Source organism: Poecilia formosa, unplaced genomic scaffold, assembly GCF_000485575.1.
Source record: "Poecilia formosa unplaced genomic scaffold, Poecilia_formosa-5.1.2 Scaffold257, whole genome shotgun sequence".
Classification (NCBI taxonomy): domain Eukaryota; kingdom Metazoa; phylum Chordata; class Actinopteri; order Cyprinodontiformes; family Poeciliidae; genus Poecilia; species Poecilia formosa.
This window is the reverse complement of record NW_006800196.1, coordinates 56,663-78,832: the sequence shown is the minus strand read 5'-3', so window position 1 is coordinate 78,832 and position 22,170 is coordinate 56,663. Positions and strand designations below refer to the sequence as shown.

General features: G+C 36.4%; 1 protein-coding gene across 4 annotated transcripts in view; it reads left to right on the top strand.

Annotated features, from left to right (window-relative positions):
• Nucleotides 1-22,170, top strand: part of LOC103150610 (plakophilin-4-like) — a 48,316-nt gene that overhangs the window by 2,187 nt on the left and 23,959 nt on the right. Inside the window, exons 1-2 of one of the 4 annotated variants that reach the window (XM_016680822.1) lie at nucleotides 9,962-10,066; nucleotides 17,020-17,153. In XM_016680822.1, coding sequence (XP_016536308.1) covers nucleotides 10,060-10,066; nucleotides 17,020-17,153 — 141 coding nt within the window. In that variant the 5' untranslated portion in view covers nucleotides 9,962-10,059. Of the gene's footprint in view, nucleotides 1-9,961; nucleotides 10,067-14,522; nucleotides 14,674-17,019; nucleotides 17,154-22,170 lie in introns of those variants that run through there. The other 3 variants (XM_016680823.1, XM_016680825.1, XM_016680824.1) reach the window with 3 other exon arrangements.

Here is a 22,170-nt window from a genome sequence, read left to right as displayed (position 1 = left end):
CTAATCGCCATAAATATTCCCACACGATCTATCCCTTGTTTTGAACTTCAGCTGGTTTTTCCTGTTGTTTTTTTGTTTTTCATGCTTCTCCTTTTTTGTCAATCACATATTTTTACTTCAGAGCTTTTAACAACTGCTTTTCTATTGACATATCATATTTTTTAAATTAAAAAGAAAGTATTACAGCTTACACTTGCATGTCTTCCTAAAGCCAAATTGGAAATGTAAGCTCATTAAAAGAGGCGGTTTCTTGCTTGTTTGTTCTTCCAACAAATGGTGAAAGTCAGCCTAATAAATGAAGATTGAACAGTTTATTGAAACATCTGGAATAGCATTGCAGCCCCACTTCTAAGGCTTTAAATGGTTTGAAAAACATTATCATCTAATTGTTTTGGGGTAATGAAGTCTACACATTTTGGTAATGATTGTAGTCCTTGTCTCCTCCTGCCTCTGAAAAGGAGCATTCTTAAGTTTCAGCTTTCATCATGCAGAAGTGGACTGGTTATCTGCATGCCAAGTCAGTTTTATACTGGAACACTAGAAGTTCAGATGCTTCGCTGCCTCTTGCAGTCATCCTCCCTTTTTCTCACACCGTCAGACCTAAGCACAGATACTCAGTGAAACCCTCCCCTCGTGATTCACATTACTGCACTGCTTACACACAGCCTCACAGCTGACAACCATCAGGGGTGGTTTTCTTTGGAATCGAAAGAGCAAGACGGAGCCAGACTTTTCCACTATCTTTTGTTGTTGCTTTGCAGTTTTTAGCTTCTAAAGCACAAGACTTTGTTTGGCCCATTGGATGTTCATTTTTAATTTTCAGAGGACTTCTTGTACAACTTGATCAAATTATTTCATCATGGTACTTCTTGTTCATTGTTCTTTGAGAAAAGTGTGATTTGTTTAAAGAGCAACGTGAATTGCCTCACATGTGTGCTAGCACTATTATGTGTTTGGGGAAGGCATTCTTTATATAGAAGAAACAACCCCATCCTGCAGCAGACAAAACCGCAACCATAGCAAAGGTCGGTGGTGTGATTATTTGACCCAGACTTCATGGTGAGTTCTTTTTAATGGAAACTGACAAGAGCTGAATAGCTTGGTAGTCTTTGGCAGGTCTGTTCTCCTTATGCTTTTTCACCCCCTAAATTCTGGCTAACATCAAGGCTTAATCCTTTACCCCCACATTGCGTGTCAGATTTCCTTTTTTTTAAGCTACAGTCAAAAAGAAGCCCCCTCCCACACTATTCCCCACCAATTTCTTGGAAAGAGAAAGTATTTTTCCAGTCCCTTACTTCATAGGCTGTAAGCTTGGAAACAAAGTGGTGAGCTTTCTTTGTGTCTGTGCTAAAGAGCCCCCCAAGCACCCTCTCCACCCTTCCAGTTCGTCAAGACAAATTCAGTGTCCATTGTGTGCAACTCAGTCAGTTCTAATCCCTGAAAATTCAAGCTTTTACTGCATATTTTGTTCAATTAGTGTTTCACCAATGGACACACCATGCAGACATAATGTACAAGAACACTTAAGTAAATAAAAATATAATCTTTTGGTTGAAGAGAGAAAAATCTTTATACTCATCGAACGATGTACTTAATTTATTTTATTTCATTTTGCTGTTAGTGGCTCATGAAAACCCAAGCTTCTATTTACCAGTTTAAAATAGTAAAGTTTATCCATTTTAAAGTAAGAAAAGGAATTAAAATAATAATTTGGATGTAGAAATGTCAGCCTTTATGAATTACCGCTTCAATGTTATGATCGGATTGTGTGACTGCTGGAGCAAAGGGAAACACAGGTTGCTTTAATAGCCATTAGCTTGTGTGCATTGTTGGGTTTGTTGACCCACATCTTCCCCTTGCAATACAGAATAAACTTGTGTTTAGGTCAGATAAGTTTTCTGACTAACCAAACACAATAACATCATGGTCACCGAAGTGGCTTTTGGTACCTTTGGCAGGGTGGACAGGTGGCAAGTCCTACTGAAAAATAAAATCAGCTTCTCCATCTAGCTCGTCAGCAGAAGGAGGCAGGAAGTGGTCTAAAATTTCCGTGTCGACTGCCGCGCTGCCTTTGGACCTAATAAAACACATTGGATTAACACCATCATATAATTTTGGTCTCCAAATTATGAATAACTCTTGACACTTTATAAGAGACCTCAAGCAACTTGGATTATGTGCTTTTTCACTCTTCGTCTAAACTTCAGGATCTTGATTTCTAAATGAAATGCAAAATTTGCATTCATCTGAAGAGGTCTTTGGAGCACTAAGCAACAGTCCAGTAATTTTTTCTGCTTGGCTTAACACAAGGAATGAGACAATGTTCTGGATAGATCTTTGTGTGTGTGTGTTGTCGTTTGAATCACTGACTCCAGCTTCCTCATTAATCTCCCCCTGACTTTTGAATGGGCTTTTCTTCCCATCAAGACTGTGGTTATATTTAATACTTTTGAACCTTTTCCTATCACAGTTTTTCCTTCCACTCAACCTTCAGATAATAAGCTTGGATCTAATACAGTGTGAACATCTAGCTCCTATTGCAATTACTTTTATAGTCTTACCTTTCTGGTGGATGGTGTTGGTGACCGTCTGCTGAACAACTGTCAAGTCAGCAGTCGTCCTTATGATTGTGTTGGCCATAGCAAAAACTAGGTCTTAAGTTTTCAATAGCTGTAACATTTACAGATATAGATCCTTAAAAAAAATCGTATGAAATAAATCTGTATAATAAATTACAATTTTAAACTTGATGCAATTCTCTTATTGAGTCGCATCTGTATATTGATAAACAAAAAGCATGAAAAACTGCATAGCAGCAACGGCAAGAGGACATTTGCTTTATAGTTTGCAGAATAATGAAGACATGTCTGAGTGATGTTTGTGTGCATCTGTCTTGTCTAAGAAGTTGCCTGAGCAACTTTGGTATAGCTTTTGTGGGATGAAGATGACTGATCACAGAACAGTAGCAGAAGCAATCAACCCAGTGTGTACGTTCATCATAAGTGATATAAATCACTTTGTCATGAAATCCAACAAACATCAGGTTCTTTCCATTCCACATTATGGCTTGGTTTGAAAGCATTCATCTTGTCTCCACCAAGCAAAAACCACATGTAGTAAAGTGGGGAATTTCCATAGTTATATTCATCTGCCATCATGTGAACACATTCTTTCTTAAGTACTAAAAAGCTGAACTTTAGATTTGGCAATGTGATATTAATTTAAACGGTTCCAAGCAATTATCATCTGTTTTTAGAACGTTTTCTGATTGTATCTGGAAAAAAAATACCAAATTTACTTGAATAAATTAAACAACCATAAATCATCAATATGTCATTTGTTCCTGCTTCGGCATGTGTGTGTGTGTGAATAAGCCTTAACATGCGTGGCTGGTGGCTAAATGGTGATCTAACTGGATATGTAGACGGGAAGAGTCCCAGATTTCATGCTGTGGTTGGGTTCCTGATAGCTGAAGATAATACGGAGCACAGAGCATGTCAGCATTTTTAGAGATTAGAGGCACAATAGAATTTTGTCCAGTAAAACAGCCACCCATTGATCTGACTTGCTGAGTCTGTAACATGGACATTCGTCTCTGTTGATGTGGTCAGTCGAAGGACAGAGTTCCTTCCTTAGCAAAGGGCTAACTGTTTAAACAATTCAGCCAGAGTTACCTCAGCAGCTAACAGTCGACCTTGCTGAATGTAAAGTTCTTCTCACCTTATCACCCCAGAAAAAATTTATCTATTTACTAGTGGTTAAGGGGAGGAGGTGAAACACTTTTAAGGAGGAAAGACAGAGCTGAAAGAGTTTTTTTTTATTTTTATTTTTTTATCTTGTCCTTTAGACTTGGCGTACAGATACAACAAAAATCATATGACTTCAATGACAAGTTAATTTTAAGGTTCTAAGAAACAGCTTCCTGAATTATCTGACTAAACAACCATTTTAATCTTATTTACATTTCTTCTTTAAAAAAAAAAACTGGCAGTATGAATGGGACCAGCATTGTATTTGTCTTTTCAGTTTTGAAGATAATCAAAGGAAATTTATAGGCAATTTCTTTTTAGACATTTGACTTTTTCTTTTTAGCGCTACGCTTGGTTTTGTCTGTCCTTCTAGATTTCTTTGTGTAAGTTCGGTGATGTTGGTGTTTGAGAGACAGGGCTGTCACAATACAAAAATATCACACTCCTGACCGAACCTAATAAAATTACCCAGTACCAGATATCACTTTCACCAATCTTTTTTGAAGAAAGAGTTGTTTCTAGCAGTAAATATTACCAGATGCAGTCAGAATTTTTTTCTTTGCTTTAATTATCATATGTAGTAGGCAATGTAATGTAGCCCTCATTTACAGTTAACTAGATGAGTAAATGGGGGGGCTTGCTAGTCATTTCATCACTTCACTGTTTGGTCAGGGATTGAGCTGCATGCTGAGGGATATTCATCTATGTTAATTTGTACCCACAGAACACAGTACTATGTTACTTCTATCTGAAGAAGGAAAATTGGTCAGTTTGCGTTGATTTTCTCGCCACTGAGTGTCATTTGAATAAATATTATCTAAATGTTGATGATTATGGCAATCCTAGTCAGAACGTGATGGCATATCCCCATGTCATTCCAGTGACCACACACCTTGTACTAATTATCTAGTCCACAGCTGAAAACTAAACAATGTGCAGGATTTACATGCCTCACCTGTTTGCATAACAGATTCCCTTTTTAAATGTCAAGGCATTTAGATGAGTGCAACAAAGTCAAATTACCTCAGAAAGTGGATTTCTTGACTTTGAAAATGAGCAAATGAATGCAGGTCAAATTCATGGCATTTAAAGTGACATTTTATAGACTTCTATTAAGCTTTACATTTTGCTGTAAAGTTAAGGTGTGAATGTGGGCTGTATTGTATCAAGACTTATACTGTATCTAAAGATGTGAGAAATTAAGGTTAGAGAACTAGTTTTCTGTCACCATTTGGTTTAATCCATGTAGAAAAGAAATCAATTTACCCTGCACAAGTACAATAGGAAACCTGCAAATATCTAATTGACCAGAAGACTTTTTAATTTTGCCATTATGGTACGTGCGATCAGATTCCCTAAGACGTTCTTCACCACCTCATAGTGTTCATTCACATCACTGCAAAAAGTGGGGTATATACAGTAAAGCTCACATCCTCTATGTGCTTCTCTCGCCTTGAGTAATCAGCCTCGTAATCAGTTTCACAATCTATCAAAGATCAGTCTGAAGATCTTTTAAGGATCTCTTTCACAAATTAAAAGACGAATCTGGAGATTTTGTATTTCTTTGCATTATCAGTTTAAGATTAATCAATAATAGTTAGACTTTGCGTGAGTATTGTAATAAAAATCAATGGGAACTAGGTCAACATAATCAAGAATTACATTTGTCATTAATAAAGCTGTGTATTTAGTTGATGGTACTACTTACTTTATTTGAACCAACTTGTATTTCTGCTGAGGTTCTGAACCCTTTCTACTAATGTTAAATGTATATTTAATTATTGAATATGCATGTAACTTAACCTGACCATTGAGTCATGTAATGGAGTTAATGTTGTTTTTCTCTGTCTCTGTTCAGAATGGGGGTTATAAATCTTCAGAACTATTTGTGGTTAACTTTCCTCTTGCACTTTTATTAAATTGTTTTGGCAGCACATAGGTCTTTCAAAGGCTTATTCCTCATCCAACTGTTGAATATTTCTGATAAATAAACATTTTACAAAAAATTAAGTGGGGCTATTAGGCATTTATTTAGCTTGTGTAATAAATAGATCAACATTTTCCTTTGCATAAAAAAGGTTGTTCTTGAACTCCAGTAATTTGAGGTCCAAGTAACTTTTTACTTAGAAAGTTTCAAGGACTTGCATAGTGAAAATACAAAAGTCAAGGCAGAGAACAAAGGCAGAAGAATACCGAGGAAGATTTAGTCTTTTTTTTCTCTTAGGTTAAGTAGCTGTAATTTCAGACATCTCTATAAAAGCACCACTAATTAGAAAAGGCTTGAATATGTGAGATTTCTGCTTATTCTGTTGTCACTAAGCATCACATTTAGTTAATTTATAAAGCAATTTAATTAAGTGTGATAAAGTATAGGCAAACCTGATCTTATGTTGTAAAATTATAATTATAAAGCTATGGAAATATTATAATTACTCTTCCTACACATGCACATTTAAACATTACCACGCAGTTGGTGATTCAGATGTGTCAGAAAGATAATTGCACACCACTGGTTGTCTTTTTTTTAAATTGTTTTCATGGTGTATTTATGAGCTGCTGCCATAAATGAACAGCAGCACAGCTAGAACTCCAGTTTGTCTACCCTGAAGATCTGGGCATCGAGGAGGCAGTGCCAAGGAAAATTAGTTTTCAGACAGAACATCTTGAGCCCTCCATTTTATCAGATACATTGTACATCAATGAAGAACACCACCTAGAATGTGCAAATTGTTTGTCTAATGTCAAATATCTAACTATCACTGTGCCAGAGATAATTAAGCATTAGAATCATAAAGTCACATTTAGGGCTTGCAGTGAATATCTGCAATTTTGTGCTTTTCAATTATCAAGAGATCCCACTAGAACAAGGAGTTCTCTTTCTCTTGTTTTCCAAGTTCACAGAAGTTCAGAAGGACATGTCTCTTTACAAAAGAATTCAGTCTCGCAATCTTGATCATTTTTCACTATTGTCTTAAATAGCTTTCTCAGTGCACCAAGCAGCTCTCTACAGGACTTGGTGTCACAAGACTGGAATTGTAGAGATATTCTGTCTAGTGATTGCCATGGATGAAAAGGCATCTCTTTTTCAAGAAATATTGTTTTAGCATCCTAATATAAAATAACTATCATGACTTCCCCAAAATGTCCCAGAGCTGTGTTACATTCCCAGCCTTTATCCTGTGCATAAATCAGTATTTTACACATGGGTGTGCCCCACTGGTGAAATAATAACAGACCTATTCAAAACTTTTGTTTGATTGTTTTCATTACTTCTCTCAGTAAATCCAGCACTTATGCAGAGCTGGAGTCTCTGGATTGAGAGGAGTTTTTTTTTTTTTTTTTTTACCTGCTAAACATCATTTCCCCCGTCTAAAGGCAGAAACAGCAATTTAAAAGTTTTACAGACTTTCCTAGGCTTTTGTGGTTTTATAGCAAATATTTTCAAAATAAACATACATTGAAACAAATAGGTTACATATTTAAGCTCTTGTCTGTAACTGTGGACAGTGTTTACAGATAGAGGGAGCTATTTTATTTATTTATTTATTTTTTACCAGTTAATCTGTTGACTTAAGAACAAGCAATAATGAGTGTTAGTCACAAGGAAGAAATTAAGGCATTCATTTAGTTATTAACTGCAATAACAAAATTATTATTTACCTTCCTCATATAACTGCTACAGTTGTGATCAGATTCTGTGGGAAACACAAATTATTTAGGGTGGCCATATCTTTGAATTGCTCTAATTATCATGTTTAATTTCCATGGTCTCATAATGTAATAATTCTACATTTAGATTTCTTTTTTTAACTAATGCAAGTAAAATAGGAAAGAGGGGTTACAGCTTTCGTATTTCGTGCACTGTGGTGCGTTTGTTTCAAATATTGGAGTGAACAAGTGTCACCAGTAGGAGTGCGGAACAAATAAAGGATGTTGTATCTATTGAGAATACATCTATATGGCTTAGACTGCTTTGAGACACTCCAGGTAATGTAACCCTGTGAAGCAATACCACAGTTTCAAGATATTAACACAGCCCTAATTACTTTTACTTAAAAATGGAAAACAACCATTATATGTACTGTTGCAGAATAAATAATAATCACTTATTCAACATTTATTGCGGCTAATATAAGTTTGATTAGAACTCTTATTCATTGTTTTTGAGACTTAAACATAACTATTTAATGAACACACTATACAGTATAGTGGTTTTCAACTTCTAATTAAACAAGATGTTGCATCTTTACGCTGTTTCTGCTTTTGATAGAGTAATACTGGGAGCATACCAAGCTGATAGTTGATAAATGAGTTGGGCTTTACGGCTTTTGTAGCGATCCAACTATAGTTTTAACAGTGTTGCGATAGGTGGTACTTGTTTGGTTTAGCCCATATAAAATAATTTCAAACAACCAAATTGGTTTTTCTTTAGGCCAAGGGAAATGCTGATGTGACCTTCTTTTAGGCGGCTTGTTGTCAGTGTTAAGCAGTAAGTTGGGGAGGGGCTTCAGTCACAGTTTGCATCTAAAATCATGAGATGCCTTTGCTAAAAATGAGATGGCAAGCTTACTGTGTGAATGGATAGAGATGTATCCAGTTATTTCATGTTGTGCTCTTATATTTATGATTTTGGTGTTTCTGTCCATTGGGATATAAAAATGTAAACATTCGTCATCATCAGTAATTTATCATTATGGTATGTCAAATAATTTCGTCTGGACAGAAAATGGTTGTCACAGCAAATGGAGTGCACAGGTTTAGTGAAATGTGCCCCACTGATTTAACCAGACGCTTGCTGAACTTTTAAAAGAAGTTAAATAATGAACAACTCAAACCATGATCAAATCATGTTTAGCAACAATCTTCTAGCACAGCTGTTACAAAATGAATTAGTTTCTTTTAATGACTTCTGTGAAATCACACAACCCAATCTAATACTATAATTCCCTATTAGGCAGCCTTACTCCAGCAGTCGCTGTATTTGCATTGTAACAGTGTGCAGAAATGCATCAGGGTATTAAATGTATTTAGCTAACAATGTGTGACAGGATGAAGCATGTCTGCCTAGCTCAATCTGTGATTCTATTTAAGGGATTTGCATGCAATCAGAATAATTCATGTCCTGCTCTGCCACAACATATTGCTGCTGGTGCCATGTTGGAAACGGCTGATGAGACTGAAGTTGAGCCTCTCTGCTCCCCGTTAGGTGACCTAGTGTAGTGAGGAAATTATTTTAGAGGTGACTCATCTCTGTTGGGATTTGTTCGTTGAACGATATATTATGTAATATGCACACTGTAAACACAGATTGCTTGGGAGCGCTGTCATCTTTTTAACACGTCCTCCTTTGAGTAAACATTTCTCATGAGATTTATTGCAACAGAGGACACACTAATAATGTGTACATTAGTGCATTCTCATGAAGGTGCTGTGAAAAAAAGTTATGTGCCTTTACTGATTTCTTCAGTTTTCTTTTTTATTTTATTTTATCATCATTATTATTTATTTACTTTTTATGATGTAAAAATTTAATATAATAATTCCCAATTAAATATGCCACAATGCTAAATCACAAATCAACCGCTATTTAAATTTTGAGAAGGCTTTGAATAAATATGATAATCTTTAATTTAGAAAATGATGCTTATTGCTGAGTTTAGTTTGGGTTTTTTGTTTCTTTTTTGTGTTTTCTGGTTGAATTTGTATTTTTGTTTTTAATTTACATTTGTTTAATTTGGGGGACTGTATTGCTTAATGTGAATCCTATGGTAACTGTACTACTATTGCTTGTTTGCTTAGTTATATAAAAGTTCAATAACCATATTGCTAATAAAAATACTTGAAATAGTTGTAACTGTCATGAGTGACAAGTTATTAGATTTAGGGTAGCAGTTACTTTTCAAACAGGAGAAAGCAAGAATACTTTGGATGTTTTCTGTAATAAAATCGAATCATTATTAAAAAAAAAACTGCATTTCATATTTACTCGGGTTATCTGACAATGATTAAACACAGAAACGGTAAAAGTCTGTAAGGATGTAAATACTTTTTAGAGCACTCTAATACTGTATGAGTGACTGTTTCCTGCTAGTTGGGGGCAGGCCCTGCCCTGTGAACACATGCTCAAATAGACCTCAGGTTATTGCAACACTCGTGGGCGTGAGTCTCAACATGTAGGGTAGGCTTTGGTGCAGCATCTTGTGGAATCATTTTTCCTCTTCTCTTTATTGAGAAAGAGGTGAAGATGTTGATGGAACGTTGTCGCTCGTCCACACAGACTCGTGTGTCCTGCCATTGGTAGACCAGCAAAATGACAGGTATGTGTCTGTTTAAAGGAGACTTTATCATCCTCATTGGCTTATGGGGCTTTCACCGGGTAATCATTGATGGAGTGATTGTGTGTACAGCTGAAACTGTTTCAAGTCTGAGCATTCCTTTTGTTTTCGGGTGTGTCAGGCATAGGTTGTTTTTTGCTTGTTTGCTTGTATTTTTTGCTAGCATTTCCACCATGTGCTTTGAGAAATTATCATCCTCCTGAGAGGAATTTTGTGTAGGTTTGTTGCTCACAAAAAGCTACAGTAGTTTGTGGCCTGCTGCTTTTTTTCAGGGCTTCCTTGCTTTCTATTTGGAAGTTCTCAGCATAGGATTGCCAAAAGTGTTTCAGTTTTTTAGCGTTTTGCCTGAAATCGATACTCCTTGGAATGTTCCTTTTGTGAATTTGTTTGGTTTGTTGGTTAAAACGGGTTAAAGTTCAACCTGGTGAACTTGTTTGGGACTAAAGTTGTTAGTTTTATCAGGGAAATCAATACACGGTTTTGCAAAGAGTGATTATGTGCTGTAGGTCTTTAGAGAGGCTGTTGCTGATAGTAAGTACTGTATTTCTCCCAACTATTCTTTTGATTTTACATAGGGCTGATTAGTCAGTCTTAAAAGCGTCTGTGTCTTAAAGGGTCAGATTCTTGTTTTTAAACAGCCTATTTCCTTTTTTTCTCAATTTAACTACATTCCATACACCTCTACAGTTTAGGGTGTTTAAGATTTGAGACTTGGTATACTCTAAGATCATTTCATCTTCTTGACCATGTAAGGTTAGAGTAAACTCAACAGTCAGCCAAAGAGACTGGTACAACTAAATATACCATAACTAAATGCCAAAAATCTTTCTCAAAATGTCAAACATTCTCAAAAATGGGGATATACCACACCTGATGTCATCATAAAGATATTTACCTATATTATCCCTATTGCAAGATTTTTTTATGTTGTGCAGCCTTGGTGCAGTTGCCTTTTTGGAAAAGTAATCAGAGTTGAAGTTTCTAACCAACCCATTCAGAAGTGACAGACAGCTAAATATCATTTACGTCTGATCCATAGCCAATTTCTCAGAGTACCTTTACTTAAATGCAATAATATTTTGGTTTTTATGTTCAAAATGCTGTATTTTTCCTTTGTGGTAATCAGTAACATATTTAACCAGTAAGATAGACCTCAATGGATAAAGATTAGTTGTGGAAGAAACCGCTAAACATTTGGAAATTTAATTTAAGACATTATAGCTTTTTATTTCTGGGATTACTTGAAAATGTCACATTTTCAAAAAAATAAATAAATAAATAAAAATTCACTTGACTCACTGAATGTTAACTGCCCAGATCTTTTGCCACCTCCACTTCAGATACATCACAACTGATTTGTTGTAGAATCTAAAATTTTGTTGTAGAGAAGCTATTTTAGCAGCACTGGCAGAAATATTTACTTTTTATATTTGAAAATGATATAATATAAGGATCACTTTAACAACATTTTTTTTAGATAAAAATATATTTTCCCTCTTCAAGTTGCAATTTTAAAACTGATTCCTAGCATAGATTTCTCAATAAACTTTTCATGTGTATGTGTGTAATTTGTTTTGAGCAGGCATGTTTTTAACTGTGCTGAAAGTCGGTTTTTCAGTGTCGGTCATGTTCTTTAAGACAAATCTTCCATGTTGAAAGGAAATGGGAGTAATTGATTTATGTCGGGTGAACTGTTCGTCTTCAGCTGACAGAGCCTCATTTCTTTGACAGATGTACAAAAGTTTTCCTTTTTGGATTTCTAAAAGTAATATCTTCTTAGAATTGTGAGTATTTCTGCCATTAACTTTGTTGTCCAACCACTGTATATGTTTGTAAACTTCTGTACTTGCAACAATCTTCAGTCTGTAAATCAGTATGAGCTACTTTGCTTTTTGCAGTAAAAATCCTGAACTAAATGTTTCTCCTCACAGAAGTGACCCATATTTCTGTGCTATCTAGAAATCCCTGTAATAGATTCGGCTTTGAGCCCTCTTGGTGCCTCTCCACAGGCTTTGCACACCTGAGTGTGAGCAGTTTATCCCGTACTTTGCAGACCTCAGGATTACTCAGTCTGAATTACAAGTGTCAGTGGGCCGCCATCTTCACTTCTCCCACAGATACTTTTTGATGCAAAAGTGTGGACTTTGGTTAAACCATTTAAAGGAAACTGGTATAGCCTAATCTCACTGTGGTTTTCGCTTCTTGCTATCAGGTTTAATTTATAGGACCATGTTTGACAAAAACTGCATACAAATTGTCTTGTTGCTCTTAGTTTGCAGACCCATCAAATAGTATTTCATATAAAACCTAAAATCCATAGGGATATAATTGTTTATGTAGCTGCTTCTTACAGGTTCTTACTTTTTATTGTTTTGGGATAAGGAGTTTTATTGAAGTCTTTGTGTTCAACATGTACACAGAGCATACAAAATGTGTTGTTCTTGTCTAAATTGTGAAAGTATTTCTTTTAAAACCAGATGTGTTTGAAGGTAAACTCTGATGTAAAAGAAAATTATTAAGTAGTACTTAACTTTGTGCATAATGTTTAAGGATGCTGCACCTCTGGTCTAATAGTAAAACTCATTTGTCTACATAAAAAAAGTGATTTCAAGTTTATGCAGTTGTAGTGTAGAGTACGATCACTTTCCTTGGTTTGATGTTATCCCAAATCTGCTTTCTGTTCTCTGATTTTTTTTCCTCCCCTTCTGTTTATCTTCTGTCTTTCTGCGTTACACTTAATATAAACATCAGCATGTAATATAACTCCTCCTGTAAAGCATGGTGCCTGCTGGACAGGATGCAGGCATGTGAATTAAATACAGCATCAAGTTAAGGCTTCTTGCCTTGAGTCATTATTTTTTTTAGCTTTATGTAGAACCATAATGTCTTACAGTAACTGAGTCAACCTTGGACTCGTCTGTATAAATGTTGTCCAGCAACAGATGTGGAACCATTCAGTAACTGAGACTTGGCATGAAAATGGTCATGGATGCAAGTTTGAAAATCTGAGCCAAAATCTAAAGTGGAATGACTAAAAATATGCTACAAATAATCTTTTCTCCAAACTACACACCTCCACCTGATTAATATGGCATATACAGATTTTTAAAGTCTTCTGCTTGTACAAAAAAGACTCACAAACCTCAATGAAATTAAGCAACATTGAAAAAAGAAGAGTCAGCCAGACTTCCTTAATACCACTGTAGGGGCTTGATTAGGTAATTCAGAGGGTTTCTCATCTTATTGCTGGCAATGAGGGTTTTTCATGTTGTCACATGATAAGGTATTCAGATTTTTCATGCAGTTAGGCTCTAGTTTTAATAAATGACACTGTTATAGTAGTTTAAATGCTGCTGATGATATAACTTCAACATTTTTAGAGCCAAAATGTTTTGGATTCAAACATGCAACACAGTGTACTTTCAGTTTACCTTGACTGTACTTTCACCTTGAAAGAGAGCAGTTTTTCACGCTTTGGAACAATAAATCTGTCATTCACCTAAGTGTTCGGCGCTGGCCGAGATTTGCCTGGGGAGAAATGTGCACACTGACCTGCTTCGTGTTGCAATACTCTCTGTTTTGGTATTGCATCTAAACTCGTTCCCTCCTTTTCTCCTTACAGGTAATGTTTCATGTTTGTATGTGTGCATGCAAACATGACCTGTAGTACAACTTACGTTTTACGCCAAAGTGATCTGTGGAAACACTGATGCAAGACACAGTTGGGACATAATGAGCGTCAGATTTGTTGTTAAATGTGAGTGTCTGTGGTAGAATTTAGACTTTCAGAGCTCCATCTTTTACACTGATTTTAGCAAGATTTTACATGTTCTAGAATGAGTTTTGTACTGCTATACTTCTTTTTCTCTTGCTAACAACATCTGCTGCATTTCTTCTAGGTTGGAAGACAGTTTTGTAGAAAAAGTGGTTGTATAAGGAGCTCATGGGAGTGGCCAAGTCTGAGGTCAGCACTTCAGATCATGTGATTCAGCTAGTTAGGGTGGGGTCAGACTAAGACTTTTCTTAGGAGACTTGAGAGACAGAGGATTATTTTACTATAAAAGGGAGATTTAAATCTGACTACAAATAGTATCTGTGAACTCAATGCTTATTATTATACCACATTGACTAAAGAGACAAATATGTCACTGAATAAAAAAATAGCTTGTCATTTTCAGTCGCCTTCTCTCTTAGTGTTAGTTTGTTGCTTTGTTAGAAGAAGTAGCTGTGATGTTTTGACCAGAATGACGTGATGTTTACGCTGAGAAATGCACACGGTGATCCCGAGACATTAATCTAATGACATCCTTGAAACCTGAACAGACTGGACTCACTTCGCAGCTCCTTACCTACTTCTATCTCTCGTGTTTGCTGTGTGAACTGTGGAAGTGTTTTCAGTAAGGTTTTCTCCCCTCTGTGTTAGGGGTGAACTGCGAAGAAAAATGTTGCAGAACAAGTGTGCTGGGTCCGTCAGATTTCGGTAATCTTGCAGTCGCATTTTTGTTTTCATTTCCATTTTGAAGAAACCAAGAGGCTGAAACTAAGGGGCCACAATTATTCAAGTTCTGGTAAAATCGGAAATATTAGAGGTAGGCTTAGTCACACTTTATTTTTCTTTGCTTAATAGTGCCTTCTGGATATATCCACTCTTCATTATTTTTGTTTTGTTCTGTTTGTATTTTGTCTTCATGCAGAGTCTCCCCATTTTTAAGTCCAACTTTAGACTAAATATTTGAATTAGTAAGTGTACATATTTTCCTTTTGTGTTGCAACGTTTTGTTTTTTTTTTGTTTTGTTTTTTTTTTTGGCATATGTCATGTCACAGAAAGGTCATGGCTGGTAATAGTTATTTTTTCTGGTGATATAAATAGCATTAGCCATGACTGTGCTTATCCGCCAGCTTAGGATATGTTAACAGTATTATTATGAAGATTTAAAACAAGAACACACAACATGATCCAAGTGATTCCATGTAAAGCTACAGTTTCACAAAGCTGTTAAGATAAAATAATATCTATGCTTTCTATTTATTGTTATTCTGGTTTTGAGCTGACAGCTAAAACAGTACAGGTACAACTCAGGCAATTAGAATGACATCTAAAAGTTTATTTATTTCAGTGATTAAATTTAAAAAAATTTATTTTTTAAATTTGAGATATTTAAATTATATATCTAATAGGGGTGCACCAATTTCATTCATTTTGGGAGATTGGCGATCAGCCGATTTTTACATGTGAAGCCGATCTTATCCACCGATGTTATTAACCTCTGCAAAGGTCTAAAAATCAACCACTGTGCTTTTCTTTTCTCACTTGAGAAAGATTTGACTGACAAACTGGCAGACCAGGTCATGTCTGCACATTTACAGTTAACAATATATGTTAACTGTAAATGTGCTCCATTGTTGCCAATTAGGCAATCTTCTTGATATATTGAGCAACATTTCAGACAAAAAGCTGGTATCGGCCAGAATCGGAATCGGTAAGTTAGGCTTTTTAAAAGATCGATAATCGGCAATCGGCCAGAAGACTGCAATCGGTGCACCACTAATATCTCATCTTCTTGTTGGAAATAGTTTTTGTCTATTGTTGATGTTTTTAAATCTTGTGGGTGACCGGTCGATTAAACCATACTTTATCGCTGCATAACTCCCTTGACCCATGAATTCAGATTTCCCATATACAAGTCATAATGCAGAAGTCGGGGGCGTAAACAGAGGTGGTTGGACCTCTGCCTCCTTACAGCATCGGATCTTTCATACACATGGAGCCATGTAAAAGGCAACTTCATCCTGTCTTGAAGTGGTTGGTGAAAGTGATATTGTTTTGTCCTTCAGTTTGACTCAAGAAAAAATATTGTCCACCTTAACTAAGCTGACTTTATTTTTGGTCAGCCCTGTCTGTTGTTTCCCCTTTCTTAGTTTTCTGGAAATGAATTACTATGTCTGAGTCAAAAGCTGCAGTGGAAGTGGGAGGGTTCTGGGTGCCGCAAAACTATGAATGAACAAAGCGATCTGGGACACAGACATATTCTCCATGGACTAAACCACTCAGCAGCACAACATCAATCTGTCACTCTAGAGCCAGGCTGGCACCTGACCCCGGACACCACACACACCTTGTATAACCCGGGCTGTTTTAGGTGACAGGCACCCAGAATACCTAAGGAGTCACATTTCTTCTGGGTGTCTGGAGATCTTTTATGTGCTACGTTGCTTGTCAATAACAGTAATTGGACATACTACAGTAGCTTCTGCATTGTTAGATTCATCTCATTTGATTTTTACTACTCTGTCTTGGTGCTTCTAATAAATCTAGATCTATCTGGAGCAGAGATTCCTGGACTGTCTCTGTCAGCAGTTGATGGTGGACTAATGATACCATCACTATTCATTCTGCTTTCCTCGACTGGAAGATAGAGAGCCAAGAAACACCTGATCTCCTTGCTTTTGCTGTTTTTACTCGTGCTCATCTTCTGCCACCTCTACACTGCATCAATGTGCAAACATACACATAATTACCTCTACCATCCCTATGCTAGAATAGCCTCAGCTAAGCTCATTTTCCATCATTTGTGTTGTATTTGTTGTGTGATTCTAATTCCCTATCAATCAGTGTTTAAGTTGTATGCTGTTTGATAGCCATATGGCACTGATTTGCAATGTCAGAAACATAAAACACTGACAGTCCTCCTCTCGTCAGGCCATATGGCATGCGTGGGTGTGTGTTTGTGTATGCATTGGTATGGTGTGTGACCACTAATGGTCAACTCTCAGCATCACTTGCCAGTGTGTAACAGGGATGGGTTGGTTTTAAGTCAAATTTATGAGGGAAGTGTGTTTGCACAGGCTTGCACACATTCTGTTCTGTGTAGAAGCTTCGGAGTGGAGTGCCTGCGTTGACCACAGCGTTGTGTGTTTATGTGTGTCTGTTCAGGAGGAATGCCAGCTCCTGAGCAGAGCCCAGTGACGGAGGAGGGGCTTCTGCTGACCATCCGTGACAGCTCAGCTGGCCGCAAAATGGAGACCGACAACACAGCCAATAACATCCTGGCCTCCGTTAAAGAACAGGTGTGTTTTTTTTTTTTTTCCTCTTTAAGCTATCCTTACAGTCTGTTTGAGTCATGTTTTATCTCTTATGATGAAAAAGTATCTCACACTATGAATCATTAGTGTACGGTGGCATTTATTGGCTGTTATTCTGCTAGTGACTCACATATTTTATAATGTGCATTTTCTTCTGCTAATTTATAGGTAATGTTTCACTATGACTACATGGAATTTATAGGAAACACACCCATATTCAGTTTTTATGGGAGTGAGATTGGGACTGTTTGATGGACATTCCAAGCACTGACTTGACTGTCCTTTAGCTTCCTACCTAATTTTGTGATAATGTCCATTTGGAGAACCCTTTTGTGCCCAAACTTTAATGTGAATAATTTATTGAGGTGCTACTTTAATATTTCCACATAATGTAAAGCATTTATTTTCTGAACTGCTGCAGTTCCCCGTCCCACCCTCCTAGTTCCCACTACACAGATTATTTAAATTCCTACAATAGCACTCATCTAAGATTAATTTGTTTCTCCTAAAAATCTGAAGTGGACCCAGCTTGACTCAGGATATTATTTGTTTATGCCCTGCAGCTGAGGTCTGGCTTGTATCAGTGGATGACCAGGAAGCTCAGCTGTAGTAGCATTTCAGAGCTTGAGGAGGGACATGACCTCTGATTCGCTCCATTTCTGCCTCACTCTTTGTGATTCATGTACACTCCCCTTGGTCTTGCACACACATGCACACATGACACACACACTTTCCTTTCCTTTCTGGAATAAAGACAGTCTTCTATGTTCCTGAAATTTACTCTCTGGATATTGTCCAGAAAAAAAAAAAAGTTCATTGTTTTGCATTTTAATTCTATTGTTTCGTGCTTATTTAAATAAACTTTTTGAAAGTCACCTAAACTATACTGTATAATAAGTTTTACTTTATCAATAATCTATTTTCAGCCTTAAGACCCATATAGATTTACTGCTGGAAAGTTGGTATTGTTTCCACAAGCAAGGAAGGGGAAGGGGGGAGCACCTGTCCATGTCACGTCCTTCCTTAGAGTATTTGAGTATTTCTCAGTTGCTCGTCCGGTTCGAGCAGATATCCATGCAGGCAAGCAGGAAGAGCAAGTAGTCCGCCTGAACTGTTGCTTTTCTGAATGACTGTCTGACTCACTGGTGTTGGAGTTATGCTTTAAAGAGAATTGCTATTGGAACAGTTGAGACAGTAAGATGATCGTTCTTGTGTGTTTGGACAGAGCGGAGTTGGACAGGAAAATAAAAGGGTGAGTAGAAAGGAAAACTTGTGAGAGGTCACGCTTGGCAAATGTGAGAATGTTTTTTCCTCTCTGCCTTAATGGTTTTCCTGTGATTGTTGAGGAGACCTTCCAGGGATTGCTCTGTCGATGTAAACATGAAGGACCGCTCTGCCAAAGGCCATGTGTGTTTTAAGAGCATAAGCTTAAAATGACTAGCTTCTTAGTTGTTCCTTTTTCTTCTCTTTCTTTTTGCCTGATCATCAGTAAAATTCCTTCCCTGCAATTTCCTTACCAATCCCTTCTTTTGGTCTACTTTTCTTTCTTTTTGTTTCAAAGTCCTGTTTCAATAACTGTTGTAGTAACAGTTGCTCAAGGCTTGCCAAGATGCCCAAACAAGGATAGATTCACCAGCAGACTATGGTTTCCTTCTCACAGAGTGATCCTTTGCTTGGACATGTCTTCCCTGTCTCCTTTCCTCCTTATGGGAGAAACATTCACAATGATTTCAAGCAAGCCTATTTTATATGTTTAATATTCAGGGCATTTCTTGCTGAACACTGCACTTTTTTTCCTTTCAGTACCTCATATTTTTCCATCATAATCATTAATGAATTGCATTATGTTTCAGAATAACTTTGAAAACTCTTTTTTTTAGTACTTGGTGCCCTAATGAAACTTAATTCGGCTGTAAGGGGTCTCTTATGGATAATCAAGGAGCTGGCAGTTTCTATCTCTTTGATCTTAAGTGTAATTAAAGCTGTGTAGTGAAAGTTGTGACTGTAGAGACATTAATTTTGAACGACTATTTCATGTGGATTCAGTCTTTATGACTCATCTTTCTTCTCTAAGCACTTAATTTGTTGTCATTCAATTTATCTTTGTTGGTTTGTGTTTTTTAACATATGGTATATACATGTGCATTTAATAGATGGTACTATAGTGTGCATCTCAATAAACCAGTTGTTTCAGTAGTTCAATTCAAATATATTTATTGTATTTGTATTGTATTTTCATACAACGTGTACAAATGTACATTATTTTTCAAAGACGTTAAATCATATTAAAGTTGTGCTTTAGGTCAGTTTGGTTTACTAGAATTACTTCTGTTAGCTACATGCTAGAATCATGAGTGAGATTCTTTTTTGAGATCTGTTAAAAATTCTTTAAATTGAGAAGTTTACAAAAAATCTTTCGATTTGATCAAATTGTTGTTTTGTTTTTTGTTTGTTTGTTTGTTTTTTTGTTTTTTTTACATTTAATGACCTGGGTCAAATGTTTTTGGTCTTTTACAATTTTGTGACAAATATTTGCTGGGAATTTGACCCATTCCTTCTGACATAACTGATGTAATTAAGTCAGGTTTGTTGGCATCTAGTTTTCTGGTTGCCAGTCCAAAACATTGTCTCCATTGTCCTTAAGCCTTTTTGTAGTTTATTTGGTGATATGCTTAGGGCTGTTGTTTATTTGGAAGACACATATGTTCATCTTTTCGGATCACAAATGTTTCTACAAAGATATTCTTTAGTTGTGTTTGATTTACAGTATTATAGATGCCAAATGCTTCCTTAACACAGGTGCTCAGCAACTCCATTGTAACATTATATGTAAGACTTTTGTTAGCTAGCCATTGGAAAATGTTATTGCTACAGTAATTTAAGAGAAAATATTATTACACCTACCTTCTTTTCAACTAGCGATAACACAATGTTATTGAATTTTCTGAAAAGACTACATTTTTGTAACATAATAAACTTTGGACATTTATCTTCTCCAACCAAAGGACATTGGTTCAATTTCAGAGTAATTGTTCTACTAAATGTTTATTATGATTAGAGTAAGTGCAGGTTAAAGCTACACAATTTATTGAACTGCAGTCATCATTGCTGTTTGAAGCACAGAAGACTGCTTTCATGCAATATCTGAGAAAATATGAGAAAATGCAGGGAAATATTATTAGTACCTGGTTTGTTACTTTTCCTTATTGGCTGTTTGATTTAGGACATGAACAATTAATAATTAAAATTCATTACGGCAAATTATCTGCCTCAAAGCTTTGTTAAATTTTGTTTTACTATTTAGCGCACTGTGCTCCGTCCGGGTGATTATTTGTGTTGCGCAATTCTCTCACTTCCGCCTGTGAGTTGTTAACAAATGGTAAGGGCTAGCAATATAACATCTAATTTTCAAATTTGGTCATTGATTGACCCGATGTAGCCATATGGACAAACCGGAAAATAAATTTCATACCATCCCGGTCTATGTACTCCCACATGGTTGGCGTATATGTTTTTCTGTGTGTGAAGAAGGTGCCAAATCCTGTCACTCAAAAATGGGAAATGTGGACAAAAAAGCTATTAATGGCTGGGCAAAGTGAACCTTCATTTATTAAATTGACTGAATATGAATACATAAACAAAAATCTGAAGTAGGCTATAGACATTTTTTTAATAAGTTTCTTTGATAACCTGCTGCTTCATTACTGAATAGAATGTAATTTTGGATTTTTGTATAATTATTGCCCTGGTTAACTTTAAAAGTGAGCTGTTATGTGTTAACTTTCTAAACTACAGAGAAGAAATTGTTGGAGATCTATGCACAAATATGAAAATTTGGACAGATGTTGAAATCCAGTATTAATACACTAAAAGTATTATCTGAACATTATGAAACTATGTAGACACAGGGAAAGTTGGTAGAGCTATCATCCTGTGAAGTATCACCATTCCTGTCCAAGTGCATCTCTGCACAAAACATGGTGACACTTTGTGCACAGCGCTGTATTGAAGTGCATGGTGTATGCTGGCTCTGTTGCAGCTTGGTTTTGTTCATTTGCGGTGTTGCCAATTTGCTTATTATTAATATTGCAAACCTTGCACACATCACGGTAATGCTTATGATATTGCGCAGTTTAAAGTAAAAACCTTTGCTATTTGTTACCTTGTCTGGAATTTGATGGTCCTATTCTTTCTCAAAAAGCACCTTTCTCTGACAGCCAAAAGTGTGGAAACTGAGTGGACAGGTTGCCGGACCTTGGGGTAAATTTTTTTTCCCTTCTTTGAAATATCATTCTACCCACTCAGAGTCCAAGAGTTGTCTTCATCATATTTTGCTGTGAAAGTTATTTTCAGACTGCAGTCAGACCCTCTTGGACCTTTATTCCTCTACTGTAAAGCCATACTACTGTAATATATGCAGCCACTGTTTTCTTGACCTTCCTCAAAAAACGAAAAAAATATGTCGTATGGATTTTTTGGGGTCTAAAACCCAGTGATGCACTTTAGCTTTCATGGTACCTTTCTGTAAGTTTCAAGTTCCATTGAGAGCCAAGTACCCCGCATAATCAGACATGCAGGCTTTTGAACTGAGAGCTCACAGCCAGCTATATAGTCCATTTTCTCTTCAGCTTGCAGGACATGGTGTCCACAAAACCAAAATATTTCCAATCATTTGAACAGCTTTGTTCTATCTTAAATCCATATCATCCCAGAAAAGATGCTAATGATCAGCATGTTAATATTTGGATTCTTTCTTGTGTGATATGGTTTTAAAAAGTATCTTGCTGACTGAAGAATGAACTGTATGCACTGAGAGTGATTGAGTGATATGAGAGCTTTAGGATTAATGGTTTTTAGCATTGATTGTCTGCTATGTTAGGTTCCCGAACTGACTTACTCCAAGTGCCCTGAACCTCAAATGTCAGATTTTGGGCCATTTATTGCGTTCTGTTTATTACATTGTACACAACAATCCAACTGTTTCGGGATTGAGGCTGTCCGT